Source organism: Bacillus rossius, chromosome 11, assembly GCF_032445375.1.
Source record: "Bacillus rossius redtenbacheri isolate Brsri chromosome 11, Brsri_v3, whole genome shotgun sequence".
NCBI classification, from domain to species: Eukaryota; Metazoa; Arthropoda; class Insecta; order Phasmatodea; family Bacillidae; genus Bacillus; species Bacillus rossius.
In genome coordinates, this window is record NC_086338.1 from 28,446,693 (window position 1) to 28,467,282 (window position 20,590).

At 35.4% G+C, this 20,590-nt stretch overlaps 1 protein-coding gene across 6 annotated transcripts in view; it reads left to right on the forward strand.

The window, feature by feature from the left end:
* The window catches only part of LOC134536741 (gastrula zinc finger protein XlCGF8.2DB-like), a 57,871-nt gene extending 37,798 nt beyond the window's left edge, over positions 1-20,073 (forward strand). For 4 of the 6 annotated variants that reach the window (XM_063376639.1, XM_063376642.1, XM_063376637.1 and 1 more), the window contains 4 exons: positions 356-469; positions 3,179-3,361; positions 6,016-6,094; positions 17,945-20,073. In XM_063376639.1, the coding sequence (XP_063232709.1) occupies positions 356-469; positions 3,179-3,361; positions 6,016-6,094; positions 17,945-18,969 (1,401 nt within the window). In that variant the 3' untranslated portion in view covers positions 18,970-20,073. Of the gene's footprint in view, positions 1-355; positions 470-3,178; positions 3,362-6,015; positions 12,091-17,944 lie in introns of those variants that run through there. The other 2 variants (XM_063376640.1, XM_063376641.1) reach the window with 1 other exon arrangement.
* The last annotated feature ends 517 nt before the right edge of the window (positions 20,074-20,590 follow it).

Below are 20,590 nucleotides of genomic sequence, written 5' to 3' on the forward strand. Positions count from 1 at the left end.
ACTCCTTGACACCGGGCGGATGCCCAATTGCAGGCGTATTATTTTTATTATTATTTGTGTTAAACGGGAATATGGCATTTTTTCGCGGAAAACGGCGGTGTTTGAGAACAAATAGTGAAAATTCGCGGAAAACTGTCAAAAGTGGACAATTCCGTAGTTTTTTGGGGGTCCCTAATTATACTCATTCTGTTTTATTTTATTACAAATACTAAGATTAAAGTATGCATAAATTATCTCATTTTTATTTTATTGATATTATAAACTTATAATGAAATTGGTTTCCGATACATAGATATTCCTTCAACTGAAAAATTATTCATGTAACTAAAAACTAAAAAAGTTCTAATTTTTCCAGGAAATGGATTGGTGGAGCGAAGATGCTTTTGGCAATGAGTGTTGGAGTATAGGGCTTGAAAGATTGGGCAGAACTGTTTACCCGACAATAAAACAAGAAAGTAATGAGCTGGTGGTAAGTTGTGGTTGTTCTTAGCATCTATTTGAACATGGCTTATTGGTTTTCTATGACATCTACTTTAATGGATGCATGATATACAGGCATCTACACACTCAAATATTGAATTGTAGTGAATTGTGTTACTGGAGCAATGATGCCATGCATTGGTGGGGAAAATATAGCCTTGAGAAAACATCCTAGGTACAGGAGAGTTGGTCCGTTTGAGAACCAAATCTAGGTACATGTATATTAACTTGCCTTCTGATTCCCAGTAATAACTGTAAGCAGTTAAACTACAGTTGGTGATAAAATTTTTGTGTGTGATGTTCAGTGATTTTATGTCCAAGTAAGATGATTTTCTGAATTATGTTATACATGCTGGGACAGCCCTCTACAAGATCTCTGAAAGTTTAGGACCTAGACACAAAATCTTGGAGCCTGTGATTATAAATTTTATAAATAGGTTATGTACACTAGTTTAATACCACCCTTAAAATTTGGACCCAATCATTTATGTACAATAAGATTTTGTAACATCATTTGCATATATGTATTTTCAAAACCACTGAATTAGTATATCTTGGTATCTTAGCAGAAGTCACCAGTCATGGTGACCTGCCTCTAGGAGCAGCACTCTAAGTTATAGCAGTGCGTCAGAGAGGTATTTTATGAGTGACTATAAACATTTTGCTATCATTTATAAGGTTTCACAAATTTTTGGGGGCTTACTTGTATTAAAAGCTTAGAATAGATTGCCATAGCTGGGGTCTCGGGTTTGAGTCCCGCGGCGAGTCTAAGGGGCTGGTGGTGTTTTATGGTGTGTTTTTCCGGGAGGGCGCCAGGTTAGCTCGTACATCTAACCAATGGGGTGGGTCGATCGGCCACCGCGTGCTTCCCTAGACTCTGTGGCTGTATCTTAAGGGTGGTATTAACTGCTAGTAGACAATGGTGACACTCCCTGTTCAGCATAAGGTGGCTGGTGCCTAACTACAGATGTAATACACGCACTGGAACTGAAAACGTGTGGTACACGTATTAATTAACGAACATATTTTGGTACACGATATTGCACGACACTACTCTTGGTTGATAATTTAGACATAATTGATACACAATATTACACGATAATACTCTTGAATAATTATGATTGTCTCTCCCTAAGGCAGTCCGTTAGAGGGGGGAGTTTGTTGGTTGTCCTGGAGTCGGCCAGGTCCGTAAAGTGACTGACCTTAAGGCGGCCCTGTGGCCCGTGGCCTTAAGGCAGGAATTACGACGGCCGGGTTAAGCCCTGCACCGTAAAAACCGACCTGGGGTCACGTAGGTAATTGACGTTACAAAGGATTTGGTTCTTGACTGTATTTAGGCTACGAGAGTGAAGAATCGGAGAGTTACTAAATTGAAGGTTCCCCACGGAACGAACACACGAACACATCCACCCCGGGCCGCGAGCTGATCTGGACTGCCGGAGGGGACTGTCACGCCGGGGGGGGGGGGGGGGGGGGGGGGGGGGGCAGTTCCGCCGCGCGCCAAACCACGAGTGAAGAATCAAAATTACCGTTATTCAGTTTTTAATTGAAAACTTACTTGTTAATTGTACATGACCATTGTTTGAATATTAATGCTGACATTAGATGCATTATGTAATATTGATTAAAGCTTTAGTTCAAGAAATTGAACAAATATTATTTAAAAAGATGACACAACTTAAAGACTACTGACTAGTTGGTAAAACCCACTGGTTATGTTTATGTTTGTGGGTTTGTTCTGGATATTGCTTTAGCACCTTGTTTCTTACCTAAATTAAGGCTCTAGGCCACGATGTGAATTAAGGGCGTTCTTTAAACACTGTGCCCGGAGGGGACTAACACTCGTGCTCTACGACGCACATTTCTTATCACGTGTTAATTTAAGGGGATGGCTTGATGAGCTTACTCCGTGAATTATTATCGGTTGTTTGCATCAGGTGCAGTTCCGTGACAAAATGTATACACTGGGAGTACTTGCGTATCTACTCCGCGTTTGACCCGGGTTGAGTTTGCGAGGGGTGTGTTCCACCAGCGGGAGCCAATACTGGCGGGTCGAGGCCGGGCTTAATGGGCTCCGGTCGGTACCACGTCAAGATTGTCTACTCTTGTTAGGGTTCAGGGGAAGGGAGGGGGGGGGGGGGGGTTAGCAGATGCTTCCACCCACTCCTTGAACTTGCTCCGGGATTGACGTGTGTCCACTTTGTCACGCTGTTTTTGTACTGTGTATGTGTGAAACTGTGTGCGTAGAAAATTGGTGTGTGCCTAACACCATAGAAAAAAAAAACAATCTAACGTGAACTACAAATTTTTTATTACAGCATCGTTCGTAAAGAGAGTTCGGAATTGTCAGGAGATAGCATGCTGTTACGATGTTGAAGTGGCTTTTTTACTTTAGCCTTGCCAGATTGCAAGACCTCTAAACATTGTAAAATTTCTTGATGATGATGGTTGATAAGTATGAATGAGAGTTTTCATCGTCAAACACTGTCTGTCACCTCTATAAAATACAGTCCGTTCTATACTGTGTCCACAATGCAAACACTTCACTCCACTCAGTGTATAGGCGCTGACCATTAGCTGGACCATCAGCTTCATGCAGTAGACTTGCATGGCGATCCCCTGGAACTAGTGTTGTGGAATTAGTAACCATATCCTTTAAAACTTCAAGTTGGTACTATTCTTTTTTTTTTTTTTTCAGGAAGATAATTATAGCCATGAAGTTAAAGATAAAGCCCAGAGCGACTGTAAGTATGAAGATGATAGTGATGTTGACAAAGATGACAGTAGCCATGAAGATACTAGTAAGGATAGTATTATAGTTCTCAGCTCTGATTCATCCATGGCAGCTTGTGATATTACTTTCCCTAACATTAAAATGGAGGTAAGATAAATGTGAATTATAATTTTATGTTTAGTACTATAACTCCGTTAGGCCAAAATTATCTCATTTTGTTGATAAAAAAATATAAGGAACTGTCTCACATGCAATGATATGTATATATGTATATATAATTATCGGGTGAATAGCTATTTACTTAGATTATCAGAATCCCTATTTTGAGTTTGTAGTTTAAACATATAATTTTAACCAGATGTTTACTTTACCATAATTTTTAATGATAAAATATCACAGCACTGATCATAATCCGAACAATTGCATGACTTTTTCCTGCTATTCATAACTCAGCAAATATCTGACAACAAAATTTGTAACAAAACAAAAAATGTGTGAGAGATACAATACATTTACCTGAATAGCACTTAAAAACACTATTACAATAAAATTAAATAATCAGTAGGACATTTGAAACTAAAGCTTTTCTCAGTGCAAGTACCTACGCCTAGTTCAGCTGCCATTTTTTGTTTAATTCATCAATTTCATGGTAATGCAATATTTTGTGTGTTGTAACCAACTAATGGATCATTTTGCCTGATCTGAGTCCCTGAAAATTTTATGAAGTTCTGTATGTGTGTAATTTTTCATAAGTATTGTTACGAATGGGAAAAACAGGTTCACAAAGGATAGCACAATTTTTTATACAGTTTTATTTACTACTAATAATTACATTACTAATTAAATTGCAACAATTAATGTCTGTCCAGTCCACAGTCCACACTCCTCACTGGATCTAGGCTCGACAGTGGTTCGCTCCTTACCTCGCGCCACTCAATCACAGTCACATGGTCCCGTCGCTCCGCTCTGCGCCGCTCGCCAACCGGAACTCTCCGAACTCGAAACTCCCGGGAGGCCGGCTTCATTGCTTATATACCAGTTGACATCTTTCTGGAACAGACTGGCGTGGTTGTTGACATGTTGCGTCATCCAAGGCCACCCTGAAGCCCGAAACATCCTTAAAAGCGATGCCTATTCACGCCACTTTACGCGCTGGCCCGCAGAATTCACAAGCTGCTGAGAGGGGTAGGGAGCGGGGCAGGGGGTGGCTAAGCCTCAACGGTACGCGTGAGTGACGTTATTGGCCGTGTGGGCCACTGAACCACCAGGCACCCGGGTAACGCCCTTGTCTCCGTGTTCGTGAGTGTTTATTTATTATTTAAAATAATTGGTATTTAGTTTATTTATTATTTAAAATAATTGGTATTTAGTATTTAAATATTTATTTTGCATAGCTGCTACAGCTTAAATTTTTTTAGTTTTTTTTACTCTAACATGTATTATATATTATATGTTATAACTCTAATTTGGATCATTTTAGACATTTTCTTATCAATCTTACCCGATTATCCGGGTGCAGTTTGCGAGTTAACCACGCCACATTTAACTTTCACAAACCGTAAAAACAAAAATAATTTTTTACTTATTTTTGTGCACACACAATGGCAACAGCGCTTGTGTAGCATTAATATAATGCAATGAATTAATAATGTGACAAATCAACAAACAATATTTTGCTTTTCCTCAATAGTTATTTGCATAATCATTTCGACGACGCACAAGTTTTCAGGAAACGTTTACATTCAGCCATCCTGCATTTCAACAGCACACATTAGGCAAATTGTAGTAGAACAATATAGGAAAGTCATCAAAAAACGTGAGACTTATGCAGTGCATTCTAGCGGCAGGGCCTGATCCTATGCCACTAGCGCATGTGTGATAAGGGTATTGTGGCCATTTATACTGTCCAAGTTTTCTGCAATTGTAGTTATTTATTATAGCTGGAAAAATTTCTGCAATGTTTGGTTGCATCAATTATGATGTTGCTAACTGCTCCAAGTCGTTTTTGAAATTAAAATTCCATAGGCACCGAAGTCATCTACACAAATTTTTTTTCTGTATTGGGGATGGATGTATTAAACATCGTGGTATTATGCGTGATTGTTGTACGAAAATACTTGGGGTCAAATCTATTCTATTTCAACTTATGTTTTTACAATTTCTTATATGACTCATTATTATATTTTAACACCATATTTAAAGGAAACTACTTGTTATTGTTTAAGTAAGTCTTATAACAATAACTTTAAAATAATAATAATATTACTGTCTTCCCCTAATTGTGAAAAAGTGTGTCTACAACCTTTATGGATACAAATCTCAATTAGAATGAAGTAAAGAAGTTATGTATCTATACAATTTAATGCTCTTAAATATTTATTCTTTTTATCAATATAAAAAATTTTTAAAACCATTTTGTTCAGCATTGTGATATTTCAAGTAGTTTACCAATAGTGCACTGTTTTGATCAGTGGAAAAGTTATGTTAGCTACATTTAAAATGGTGTAAATTGATGTAATTGGTTGGTTAGATTAAGTTAGTGGGCATTTCAAGTCTAAAGATTATTCTGAAAACATACTTTTTAGCCCTTTACATTTTTCTAAAAAAAAATATAGAAACAGCACTTTCCATCTGCACGCAGTGTATTCTTAAATACTTTTTGTAAACAGACACCACTCTTATATTTTGAGCAGTTTTTAAATAATGTTTTTTCTTCATTAGCTCTGCCCAGGTTACCAGGTCCCTTAAAGGTCTATAAGTGTTGTTGATTCCTGTCATGGTTCTGTGTATTCCAAATGTAGGTGGCTGAGGAAAAGGAATACAAAGAAGTAACAATTGGTGAAGAACAAATTGTTTATGAATCATCAGAAGAAAGTAATGGTAAGTATGACAAGTTTACTCCTAACTTATGCTTATCTTTGATATAAACTTAATTTAATCTCATCCAACCCAAACTTACTTTTGATTTAGTGTCAAAAATAACTTAAAATGGTGGGTTTAGGAGTGAACGATATGGCAGCTACACCTATTGTAAAAGGCAGTGTTATTGAAATGAACACTTTGTGAAAGAACCTACGTGTCAAATAGCAGTTTTATCTTAGCACGCATCTTAACCCTTAATTTGACGGTGTGTCATATACGACACATTAAGTTTTGAAAATAAATAAGAAATTACTGTTTTTTAAAGCCGCGTTTCTCTCTGTTGTAATATCTTTGGTGTAGTTTTATATTCTCTATGCATTGGATTTTGATGCCACCTGTCGATGCAAAGAGAAATTATTGCAGCATGATGAGAAGATGGCATCGTGAGGGAGGAAGTATGTGCGTCACATGGTGAGTTATATGTAAATTTTTAATGAAATGGGTAACTTTTTAATTCAAATAATTTATATACTTTCAAAAATAGTATTTAGGCATTGCACTATAGTATTATAATATAAAATTACATGTTGTTGATTTTATATGAGCCATAAAAGTATGTATCACATGTGACACGCCACCAAAAATGAGTAAATCAATGTCTTGTTACATATGTATCATATATGACACATTGCCAAAATCCTAACATTTATGTGTGCTTTTAGGCTGTATCAAATATAACACATTGCCAAATATGTGAACAAGTAAATCATTGTGATATTTTGCAACTGTTACTGGAAGTCTTAGATTAACAAACAAGTTTTAGGGTGAAAAGGCAAGTTAAAGTTCCTTATTTCAAATATATATACCTAGTTTGAAATATAAACATTTTATTTTTACAAGGGCCAAAAGATCTACTGCTCATCAAGAGTGCAGTCCATTATGGCGTTGCTTCCTACAAATAGAAATATTTCAGACATGGCCACAGACTCAGAAGATGACCCAGAAAATATTTTCAAAATATCATCAAGTAGGGAAACCAACAATGACGACACAAGTTCTGTAAGTTCTGCAGCTCCATCTTTGACAGCATTTCTTGAAATTTTACTTTTTGAACATGATACTTGATACAGGTAAATAAATGCAATCATTAGAAAAATATATAGCACAATTAGTTCCAGAATCATACCAACATTCCGATGATTTACAGCATGCTGAGAACATTCTAAGACAAAAACGCCCAATTTTCCTTGTGATCATGCACTGCCTCAAACACATTCTATGACTGCTTTAGAAGCCAGACAATCAACTGGTAATTTTTTTTCCCATAACGCAGATGACACAGTGCCTGGCATTACCTGTTCTTCCGCCACAAGTTGAAGACATTCCTGCTAGTTGTAAAAGTGACAGTTTGCATGATGCACATTTACCTACCATAGTAGACAGTTCATTTACAAATTACCACATTGATGAACACCAGATAATACATTCTGACACCATAAAAGCAAGTAGTGATCCTACTGCTGCAAGATCCATTTGTACAGAAATTAAAAACAATGCCATATCAGAAAACTCCAATATAATTTCACATCAATATGGAAACGCCACAACACAAAGATGCCCACAACTTTCTTGTGTTGCAAGTTCTACAATACAGTTAAATGATTCCATAACAACTTCATTCAACAATGATGCTCATGAAACCACAAAGGGAGGAAAATGTACACATGCACCAAGTAACATAATGCAGTCTCCTGTAACCCGCTCAAAATGTAAGTTGGAAAAACAGAGTCCCCCTCTAAGCCAAATTATTGGAAAGTGTATGAAACCAAATACCACTGGAACAATTAAAAGCCCTGCCAAGCATGCAAAATTAGACATAAAGTGGAAAAACATTCCTTTTCGTAAACAAGATAAGTTTGAACCAACAGAAAAAGAGAGACCAGTACCTACGAAAATAAAATCTCCCATAGAGTACTTCACATCAGTTTTTCCTGAGGAAATTTTTAATATTATGGTTGAACAAACCAATTTGTACTCAACTCAAGTCACACAAGTGAACGGTGGATCTGCTTTAGTGGTTACGAAGGATGATATTACAGATTTCTTAGCTATTGAGATTTTAATGGGTGTTGTAGACATGCCATGTTACCTAGATTACTGGTCGAATGATTTGAGGAATGATAAAATAGCCAGCCTCATGCCCCTCAAAAAGTACCAACAAATATGGTGTTTCATCCACTTTGTAAACAACGATGATGCAAGTGATGACAGGTATTTTAAAATCAGGCCATTAGTTAAGATTATTAGGGAACGGTGCTTGAAATTAGACCATGAATCTCGATTTTCTATCGATGAGATGATGATCCCATACAAAGGGGAAAAGGCAGGAAGTAGGAGGCAGTATCTTCCTAGTAAACCCAAGAAGTGGGGATTTAAAGTCTTTGTTCGTGCTGGAGTCTCTGGTATAATTTATGACTTCCTTTTTTACGGAGGTGATGATACTTTTCGTAACCGCCCATTTACTAGAGAAGAAGAACTCTTTGGACTTGGCCCAAAAGTTGTCATTGCACTCTGTAAAACTATTCCTAACCCTGCAACTTCAGTTGTCTATTTTGACAATAATTATTTTACAACTCTTTCTTTGGTTTACTACCTGCGGAATGAGCTTGGCATCTTCAGTTTAGGTACAATCAGGGCAAATAGGATTCCTCGCTGTAAAAAACTCACTGATGAAAAATCAATAAAAAAGAAAAAAATGAGGAAGTTTCTATAATGTAGTTTCAGACGAGCACAAGTTGTCTGTTGTCAGATGGGTCGATAACAAAGCTGTAACTCTAGTTTATTCTTATGCTGATGCCTATCCCATATCAAGTGTGAAGAGGTATTGCAAAGAAACTAGAGAAAAAGTAGAAGCTGTGTGTCCATATGTTGTGAAGGAATACAACACACATATGGGAGGAGTAGATTTGGCAGATATTCTTATCGCTCTATACCGGACACCCCTAAAAACAAGGAGATGGTACCTTGCAATTTTCGCACAGTTCCTTGATATATGTGTAAACAATGCTTGGCTTTTAATGAGACAAGATCTTCAGCTGTGTAACATGAAACAAGGCATGTCACTCAAAGCTTTCCGAATTGAACTTTTTGAGAGCCTTACATTGAAGAAGAGAGTTCGCGGTAGACCTAGCAAATCAAACATTGCACCTGTTGAAAAGATCAAAGCCCAAATGAAGCCTCGACCATGTGACGAAGTGAGACGTGATATGTTCGGACATTTCCCAGTGTTTACATCACGTGGAAGATGCAAGCTGTGCGTCAAGGGCCAGACATTCTTAGAATGCAGTAAGTGCAAGCTTAGGTTTTTCCTGAAAGAGAAGAGCAATTGCTTCTTAGATTTCCATACTCAAAAAACAAGGTAACCATGTAAACGACACTACCATAGTCTAGAAACATTGAAATAACCAGTTGTTTGAAATATTGTAGTGAAATCTTTTGTGTGGTATTTCAGTTTGAGCTCATAAAGTTTGAAATATCTGTTGCTGTACCTGACTTGTACACTATAATTTATTTGTAGCAACTTGTACAGGGTAATAAATTATTTCAATGGTATTTCCTTTCCCGAACTAATAATTTTGTGTACTGTAAATAAGTTTTAATTGTAATGTAATGTAAAACATATTTTTAATTGTACTGTAAAACATATAGCTTTTAGAATGTTTCTTGTACATTCTCTAATTTTGATTTTTTAACTTACGTTTTTGCGATATGTATTTTATGCACTTTATATATTTTTGATTTCCAACTGCTGTAAAATTTACCCTTTCATTGGCAATGTACCATATTTGACACATCACAAAATTGAAGTGATTGTTTGCATATTTGACAATGTATCGCATGTGATACATTCATTTTATTATACTTTTTAAATAAATTGAATTTTTTGATTATTTTTTTTCTAGTATTTATCACTTCAAACATGCAAAATCATTGTTGTAATAATTTTTACTTCCAAAAAATTTTTTTGCCAAATTAAGGGTTAAAAATGTTTCAGAGATGGGAGATAAAATAATGGACTCCCTTGAATGTAATGAGTTCATTTAAAATTACAGTTAGTGTCTTTTACCACAAGGTCGTATAAAGTTCATACAAGTACATATGCTGTCACAGTGGCTTCCTAGAGTGAGTGCCACAGGGTGAAATATTTTACAGGCTGCTCCCATTTCAGCATGCCAGGTCATGTTCCTGTCAGCTGTTTCTCTCTCTCAGTAGCATTCAGCGGAGTCACTTTGATAACATGACTGATGCCATAGTGATTGACCACTCTACCGAGAAATTGGAAACTCTGAATTAGCATTGAATATTTTTGGTGCCAGGAAATTGGTGAGATAACCATGAATTTTTTTTAATCCGCCGAGAATTATTTTTCTAGCTAGTTCGAAAAAAACTTAGTTGAAAAACTGCACACCATGTCGTCAAACAGTGTCAGGTATACAGTTTTCAAGGTCTGTATAGAGCATAGTTGAAAGGCTACATGCTGCGCCTATCAGCTGCATTTTTGACCTTTGTTTATTTGTGAACCTCAGCAGTGGCTGTGGCAAATTTGGTAACTGATGTGTAGAGACCTGCAAAATTCGCGGATTCATTTCGTGATATGCTACAATTCAAATAATTATACCTTAGTGTTGCTTTTGCAATTGGTTCACTGTTAATCTGGAGGACTGAGGGCCAATTAGAGACCCTCACTCATAGAAGTGTCGAATCACAGACACTCGGTCGAGAAACTCACAAGTCAGCAGCCAATGAACAGGTGGCATTTGCCCGAGTGTGTAGAGTGTAGTAGAGTCTATCCTGGAGGTCATTGAATCCGCTAATTTTGCAGGTCTCTACTGATGAGATGACTGTGGGTTGGAGGGGGAGGAAGTCCTCCGCTCAGTTTTAATTTTACTGCGAAAGGTTTTCACAGACTGCAACTACAAACAGAAGCCATCATCAACACAAATACAGTGATTTGACACATGAAAGACTAGGGGATCTCGATTGCAGGATAATGTGAAAAAATTTAGTTGAAACTACACTAGCAGATAGTGATATATATTTATATAGTACAACATAGCTACTAGTACACACAGACTATTAGGCATCTGCCCTTGTGCAGGTGATGCTACATTGTCGACAGTCTCCTGGCTCGTCCGTCGTGTTGTTCTCAGTGGGAATTCAGGCATTGCAGTTTGCATATACGGCACCATATCACTCAAAGTAGTTAACTGGAGTCTGTTAATTGCGGTTCTCTTGGTTTAAACAACGGCTAAATTATGCTTTGGAAAAAACACGATGCACAGAAAATATATATTCTTAACACAAATACTTTTTTATTTTAAGGTTACATTTATTTTAAATAATTATTGTTAATGGGAAGTAATTAATATTAAGGGATTGACTTTGTTTTATTATCTCTGATGTAGATCTACATGGTTAGCTAAATATTTATTACCGTAGTAACATTTCATGAAATTTCTTATAAAATCCTTTAAAATATTGGATGAATTCTGGATTTTTTTTTTTTTTTTTTTTAAAAAAAAGGTGTTCACCCTGGAAATGTTGTTACTGTTAGAAACCAAACAGTTCTTATTTAAGTAGTACTTATTTATCTTACTTAATATTGTAATATTTTAATATTTTGTCTGGTTTTCTTGAAACTAGTATTGAGACCTCGTGTATCCCTATGACTCTAGGTTTTTGAAACCCATCTCATAGTTTACATGGCTAAAATAAATAATGTACACATGCTGATATAGTTGACCAGCTGTCACAGATAAGAGTTGTAGCTCCTATCATTATCCGTCAACGTATTAAATTTAGGTTTATTCACCAAAAGAATTTGTTTAACTAAGAAGACTGACAGCTTAGTTACAATCTCAATTATTTGCAGTAACCAAATCATAGGCTATAGGGAAAATTGAAAATTTTAAAGGATTTACTATTGCAAAGCAAAAAAAAAAAAAAATAGATGAAATATTTTTTTAAAACTTAAGCATGTCATGTTTCTTACTGTCTGTAAACTATCTGATATTGCATATTGTATTTTAACTTTAAGTTTATGTCATCCAATATATTAATTATTTTTATCATGTATTAACCTGATAAATAATATTTAGTCATACATGGGTATAGCCAGAATTAGTTGAATTTCTTTTTTTTAGGGGGGGGGGGACCTTTAAGAAAATATTTTATATATTATACATACCTGTTTGGTGGGTGGGTTTTGGAAGCATGGGAACACAGGAATCCACCCCTGAAAAACCTTTAAGAAGACGAAGATTGAAAATGTATATTTAGGCTATCTTAAGTTCTTAAGTTCTTTCACGAATAATTAAATTCTTAAATAAATATTACTGCTTACCATCCACTGCTTATGGTTTGTCCTAATACATGTTTTATAATAAGGCCTGTTTTCAATTTTTTATATTCAGTGGCCATATATTGAGTCCTACTTAATTATTTTAAGCTGGTTAAAGAGGTACATTATTATTGAAGGGACAAATAAAATAACATAACTTAATAAAAATTAACCAATTTACATTAAACGACGATCATAAGTGTAGTACTGAAATTACTATATAAACAAGTTTCCACACCTATACAAATTATAAACTGTTAAGAAACCCCAAACATTAACTTAAGAGCTTATATTATTATAAATAACCATAATATTTAATATAAAGTTCGGTATTGTTACTAGTTTAAATACATAAAAACTATAAAAACTAATTTTTAAAAAATCTGAAAATCATTGAATTCTTTGTGGGTGATTTTAAAAAAACCATTTATAATTATTGTGTTAAAAGGAACATATTGTAATTTTCTGTCTTAAAAATACTATTTTACTATAGCATAGTAAGATTTATAGTATTGGCTGAAAACAATTTTAAAACATCATTTTCGAAATTAATATTCATTCTCTATTACAGTTTTCTTATGGACGCTCATAAGACACAGTCCATTCGAACGTTAACTTGTCATTGTTGATCTGAGCTCTTCTCAGCTTGCTAAATAATCGCCCCACTGTGCACGTTGTACATAGCGGGGAAATGGCAATGAGTAATGCCATCTTCATTGCAGGATAAAACATTTCTGCCTCTTTCACTAGATCAGCCAAAATTAGTTTTCTTAACTGATCTTTCACATGTTTGTACAAAAGATTGCTTTCAGAGGCCAATCACTTCAGTTCTAACTCCGTGATCTTTGATCTCACATGGAAATCAGTAAATTTCCTTTCAAGTGTATTGGAAGGAAACAATTTTCCCAAATGGGAAAAATGTTGGTGGTTGCTAGACGGAGAACCGAGTCACTAGTGAAGAGACCATAAAGTCCAAGTAGGGAATAACTAGTGACCTTTTCCAATACTCATTGAGGCTCAAAGCAGGAGGATTTTATCGATTTGACTGTTTTAGACATCTTCACCATGGGATTTCCAATTCAGTCCTCAACTCCATCTATAAGCTTGGTGGAATCTTCATTTACATGTTCGCGGTGACTTCTTATAATTTCTATAATTCTCATTGTGTGTTTTAAACACTGGACTTAGATATAGATTTTGAGTTAGAAGAGATTAACTACAGGTTCTAATAATAATAATAATAATAATAATAATAATGAGTACTTGCTTGTTAGGGTAACGGCAACAATAATTTTGAGGTTTTGTAGATGTAGCATATAGTTGGAAAACCTGTTTTCTGGTATTTGGATTACCTTCAAATGAATGCTGTTCCAATACTTCAACAATCTTTACAAAGTGTTCATTGAATATGGTAATGCTTTTATACTTTTGTGACCAATTAGTTTCACAAAAGAAAGGAATATTAGGTACATATGGCCTACTCAGTACAGACTCCCTAAATAACCTAACTATCTCTTTGATAACAGATACAGGGTTACAAACTTCTTTTATCTTGTTTAGTTATTAATCACTTCACATTCAGTTCCAATTTGAGTGTTAGGTTATTTTGTGTATTTCTGTGATTTAGTTGCCTAACTCTCGCCTCATTTCCTGAGTGTTATGTAAATTTTGATCCATTTTGTTGTTTGTGTTATTTCATTTCCTAAATCCTGTCTTAATTCTGTTTGCCCCTGTTTCATGTCTTGATCCTGACCATTTAACTATGCCAAATTCATATTTGGCTGGTCTCCTAAATTTTTCAGAGCCGTCTGAAAATCCTATGAAATCCTCCCCCTCAGTACTACCTGCAGTACTCATGATTCTGGTTGTTTTACAATGTAACAAACCTGAAAATAGCTTACTTAACCTCATTATACAGAACAAAGACAGTCATAATTAAAGATTTTTCTACAAATTTTGCTCTTGTTTGACATGCTCCGTATTGGCGTATGTCCCACGAAGTCCCGCGACATGAAGATCACGAAGATCCACATTTTTCAGCAATGTTTCCGTTCCGCAAAGTCCCACGTTATTCTCATACTGGGTACTGAATGCAACTGGCTCTCGTTGCCATCGTTCACTCGTTCAGCTCCTAGAAGCTTCGTTCTCTCATTGCTTCCATGACGTGTAAATGCTGCACTCATTCACTCAGCTAGGCGGTAAACTGCACAGCCGATGATCCAAAAACACCTTCACAGGAGTTAATTTTTCCAAAAAATTTATTAACTTGACAATTTAAAAAAAAAAAAAAAAAAACAGTTTTTCTTCACTCTTTTTGCAAATTTTTGTTTCGGTTCATGTATAAGTATGTACTAGCCACACCTGGGTCGCCATGTATCACACCCCAGACCACCTGGCTAGTAAATCGATTGGCCTAGGAGTAGACTTACATGTTTCATTAACACTTTCAGAAATAATTTGGACTGAAAATTATATATAAGTTCCAGAAAAATACTGTTGCTGTCATTGATTCATTGCTGAATTAATTGACACAAACTGATATTAACATAATTTTATTCATACTCAGAGAACATTTGCAGTCATCATGGCAGCCATCTTGTGACCACAAAAGCAAGTGCATACGTTGACTATTCACAGGTACCAAAGGATAAATATTAAATATTGTTTACAATTATGTCCCGTGTTTGCACACTAATTCACGGTACAGCTGAAGGACTATGTCCTCAGCACAAATTTGAAGTTCACTCTACATAGTTGTGGGCTGTTGGCGACGACTGTGGTCACAAAATTCTAGATGTAGTTTAAAGTTATGAAAAAAAGGTTGATTATAATACGGTAGCGCCCAGACCACAGCCACGAATATCTAACATTAGGTAATATATAATTTGTGAGCCAACAACTGACACACGACCTCTCGGTACTTCATTCAGACGCTGACTAAATGAACGAGGCTATGCAGCCGCCTCTGCCTGACCTCTCCAGCCAATCGCAGCACAGCACTTACAAAACCATAGCACTAGCAGTATACCATTTCCTGCACCTCGTTGCAAGGCTTTCATGACTTTCTTTTTCAAGGCTCTTTCTTTATCTCTCTCTCTCCCTCTCTCTCTTTCTCTCTCAGTGGCATTTTACATAGGCATTATATGATATCAAGAGGGCTGGAAACATCTTAAAGAGAACCTGAAATTTTCCTTCTAGATGCAGTTACTATGTTCGCTCTCTACTGTGCAGTGCCACAAATACCACTCATTATGAATGCATGTTTAACTACTATCAACAATTTTCCAGTGAGACATAAATTTCTATGTAATAAACATTTCCTGAGGCCCTGTACAAATGAAACTACACATCAGGCACAGTAAATTTGATATTCTTGTAGATGAAGTGGACATACATACCTGTTTGGTTTCCTTATGGAAAGGAATTGACAGTTTCTATGCTTCATCTGGCTCCAAGGGAAAAAAAAAAATCCTAGTTTTGAAGATTAAATGAATACATATATTAGAATGAATAGAGTATCAATAGAGAATTCTTAATATGTATTGTAATTTGGAGTGGGATTTGAGTAAAACTCCTTCAGCAGGTGCAGAAAAAGCAGAAATGGCCCAGTTAACTACTTTAAACAGTGCTGTCGCCTAAACTACCAACGAATAAACAGGCATGGTTTTCTTGTCATCGTATGTAATGAAATGAAAAGGCTAGTCAAGTAAATGTTTTAAAAGCCTAACACATTGATGAATTTATGTATGTACACCTATTTGCATTAAACACTAAAATTAAGATTCATACTCATTTATCAAAGTAAGGTATTTCAGATGTAATAAAAGTGGGAATATTTTTGTAAAACTGACTTCTTCCTCTTCCTTCCCTGTTCTCCATGAATATTTTTTGCTAGGTATAGGCCTGTCTAGTACAATGTTGTAACAGTTCGTTATATGAAATAAAATAAAAAGATGTTCTTCCCTTTTTCGTTTGAGTTTTTTATTGTCCGAAAGACGAAACAACTGGATCCAATCCCTTTCAATATGTTGCTCACACATTCCACACGTACATTCGCCTGTCGAGAAATGCTCGCAGCCCGGGCGATGAGAATTAACGAAAAACAAATGTAGTTTAAGTCCTTCAGCAAAATCTTACTGTAAGTACACGAAAATAGTGCGACCTCAAACAGGGCCGCACCCAGCGAAACCGAATTTCGCCACGAGCCAAAATGCTGACGAAGGTAGCCGCAATTTCTAATTTAAAAAAAAAAAGTACAAAAACGTTTCAAAACAACAAATAATTAAACGGCATGGCTCGAGCTACCGACGTTAAATTATCTATCCCGCAATTTACTTCATTTTTGGCGAGAAGCCACCGAACGTGACCTACTGGTGCAGCGATCGACGGACGACTGGTGAACTCATGCCACCGTCTCCTCCACGCAAGGAGGAGAAGTCACCGGACCTCACCGACCAATCACACGCACGCTTCATTCACACTACATAGCACAAGCCAATCAGAATACAGAACACACATTGAAAACAGTTTTCTACCCATAGAGCGAGGGACTTTACATTCTCGTTCTCTCTCCCACACAGTGAGACAGCAGTTATGACTCAGTTCCCACGCAGTGGGGGAATCCCCATCTTTATCTATCTCTGAGGGGAATTACTGCTTTTGTCTCCCTCGCACTTACAGGCATCTCATGCCTCTCTTTCTAACCATCACACCAGACACAGTCCCTTGTTCTAGAATATTATGTAACATCTGCAATCTAATAAAAACGTAATATATAATTATAATACAATATTCAAATTTAAATAAATAATAGAAAAAACTCTATACATAATATTAGGTAAATATAAGTAGCAAAACAAAGTTGAAAGGATGACAGAAGAAACATGATTAATAAATAATTATAAATTCAGAATAAAATATACTGGCAACCTAACCCATTCTTAGTAACAATATTATTAGTAGAAAGGGCATGTATGCTGCAATGCTACAATGTGAATTATCATTTGGCAGTCAGTACATCCTGTGCTACAATGTACATACACTAAACCCCATAACTCCGGCATTACCAACTCATTTCTGATAAACCATCCATCTCAATTTAAGACATCACTTATTCTCCAAAAGCACTAAGAATGTCTGTGGTTCCTGAGGGCAGAGTGTAGTAACCGTTCACACTTATGTGAAGATGTAAGGAGCAGTGGTTTTTCCTCCAACTAACGCAGGTTTTTCGTTGAATACTCAGAAAGTTTCAGCCTGGTTTTTTTTTGTATCTACTTCTATAATCTTGTAAATGTTTTAAACATTTCTGTGCATAACTGCATGTAGCAAAACTTCGCATCTACTTTTCTAAAATAATAGGACATGAAAGTGAGTGTCACAGTCATACATAAGTGTATCACATTACCCTTAAAAAATTGAACATTTTAGGATGATGTTTCTATATTTTGAAATTTCATTGTGTTTTTCAGTTTTGTTAGCAGCCCCAAAATGTAGTAAAACTTTCAAGACTGACATTGTGACCTGTGTGAGAACAATTGATTCTGTGGAAAGTACATCTGGCCCAGGATGTACACCAGATGTGCAATCAAGAAGGGGTTTGGAACAAAGAATGCTCAACCATTGCAGTGATTTTTCAGGGAAAATTGATCAAGAATGTCATACAAATGACAAAAGAATAAAAAGCCACAACCTTATTCAGACCAAACAGATCCGTTCCTTAAATTTAACATGCTCTCCTGAAGTGGGTGTGTTTAATGAAGCTGTTGTAAAGCCAGTTTCTTGTTTTTTGTGTAAGGATAGTTTTGATGATACTCGCGCATTGAAGCAACACATAATTAACCACGCAAAAAATGCAGTATATGTTAATAAAGTTTGTAGGAAAAAACATGCTCAAAATTTGATGAGAAGAAAACCTTTTTCATGTGCATTGTGTCACAAAATTTTTTTTACTAAGCCTAGTCTTAGAATACACGTGCATACACACACAATCAAAGAGTCATTGTCATTACCATTAGGCGGTGAAACAATTTCTCATAAAGGTCATACAAGTAGGAGATCATTTTCTTGTTCATTGTGCTGTGCAAAATTTCCTAAGAATAAACACCTTATTTCACATAAATGTACACACAGAGGTAAAAAACCTTTTTCCTGTAAAATATGTGGTGCAAAATTTTCTCAAAAATCTCACCGTAATTTCCATATACGAACACACACAGGAGAGAAACCATTTTCCTGTTCAGTATGCAGTGCAAAATTCTCTCGAAATGATTCCTTAAAATTACATATGCGTATACATACAGGTGAGAAACCATTTTCCTGTTCAGTATGCAGTGCAAAATTTTCTCGAAAGTATAACTTAACATTACATATCCGTACACACACAGGTGAGAAACCATTTTCTTGTTCAATTTGTAATGCAAAATTTACTTGGAAATCTAGCCTTAATTCACATGTGCATACACACAAAGGTAAGATTTTGTTAGGTATGTTGTGAAAATATTTTTTTGAATTATTTCTTGAATGTAAAAATGCTTAAATTTAGATTTGTGGAGCCATTTATTTGTTTAGTATGCAGTGAAAAATTATATGCATTATGTTCTCTGAAACCTCAAGTTATTTTGCATATTCCTACACATTCAGGTGAGAAACCACTTTTTTGTTTAGTATTCAGCATAATATTTCATTCAATAATGCCTTGATGCTCTTTCACACAGGTGAATTACAAATTTTATTCAGTATGCAATGCAATAATTTTTTTATCAATCTAACTTTAATTCACATTAGCGACTCAGGGTGAGAAACCATTACCTTTTTAGTATTTAGTGCTGTATTTTCTCAGAACTTTCAATTGATTTTGCTATTTCATACACACACAGGTGAGAAACCATTTTTGCTTACATTAAGCAGTTTAATGATAATCAACAGGCAGTTTCCCTTCTTGGGCAGGGTCTACATGAAGAGAATGAGGCTGACACTCATAGGAGCTGGCTGCTCCTCTAGGCCTGTCTTTCCAGCCAGAGCAGTACAATATTGTCTCTAAAATATAGTTTCAAGTGATTTGGGCATACACACTTGGGTTTGAAATGATTTTCCTGTTACTGTTTAGTATGTAATGAAAAATATTCTCACATATCTGAATTAATTCACGTATTTTTACACACTAATATGAGTTCACATTCAAATTCAAGCTTTCTTGTGAAATTTTCTCTGAAATTAACCTTGCTTAAATTTATTTGCATGTACACACCCACAGAGGTGTGAAACCAAATTTATTGTGGGAATGCAGTGCATCATTTTCTTAAAACATTTTTGAGTGGTATACACACACATCACATTTTTATTATACTATGTAGTATTAAAATATACTGAAATTTCATTGGAATGCAATTATGCAAGTTCGAAACTTTCCATATTCAGTGTTGTGCAAAATATTTCATGAATGTCCTGACGTCCCTCGGTCTATGGTCCCTAATTTCCTGTTTGCCTACAATAATTATTTTAACATGTTTTAACAATCATTTAATTTTTATTTATTTATTTATTTTTTAATTGTAAACTTCTGACTTTCATTGTGTGTGAAATATGTAGATACACATATGTAGGTATTGATTTTCATAATTTTATAAACTTAAAATAATAATTATATATTAGTAATTTCCAATTTTTTATTCCTAAAAAAATCTCAAATTGGTTGAAGGTTGTGGTATTTCCTGTAAATCATTTCAACTATCTTATATTTTTTGTATGGTTATTTTAATTTTAATACTTTCACAAATGTGTATTAAGTACCTTATATAATTGAAGATACAGCTAATTATTGTGTATTGTTTTTTTTGTTATGAGTGTCTGTGTTGTATTTCTGTAATTTTTTGAAATTCATGTGTACGTTTTCACCAAATTGAAGGTGGGTGTAAATGTATGTATGTTTGAATCAAATGCTTCTATGAATGTCACATTGCCAACAATTACCTTTATACTTTTTGTTGCATGTAAGCAATTAGTGTTAATTAACATAAAAACAAACTTATAAACAGTTTCACAATACTTTTAACTCATTAAAAAAAATGTTTTCTGTATTATAAATTTTTAATTCACACGCAGGCTTACTAATTTGT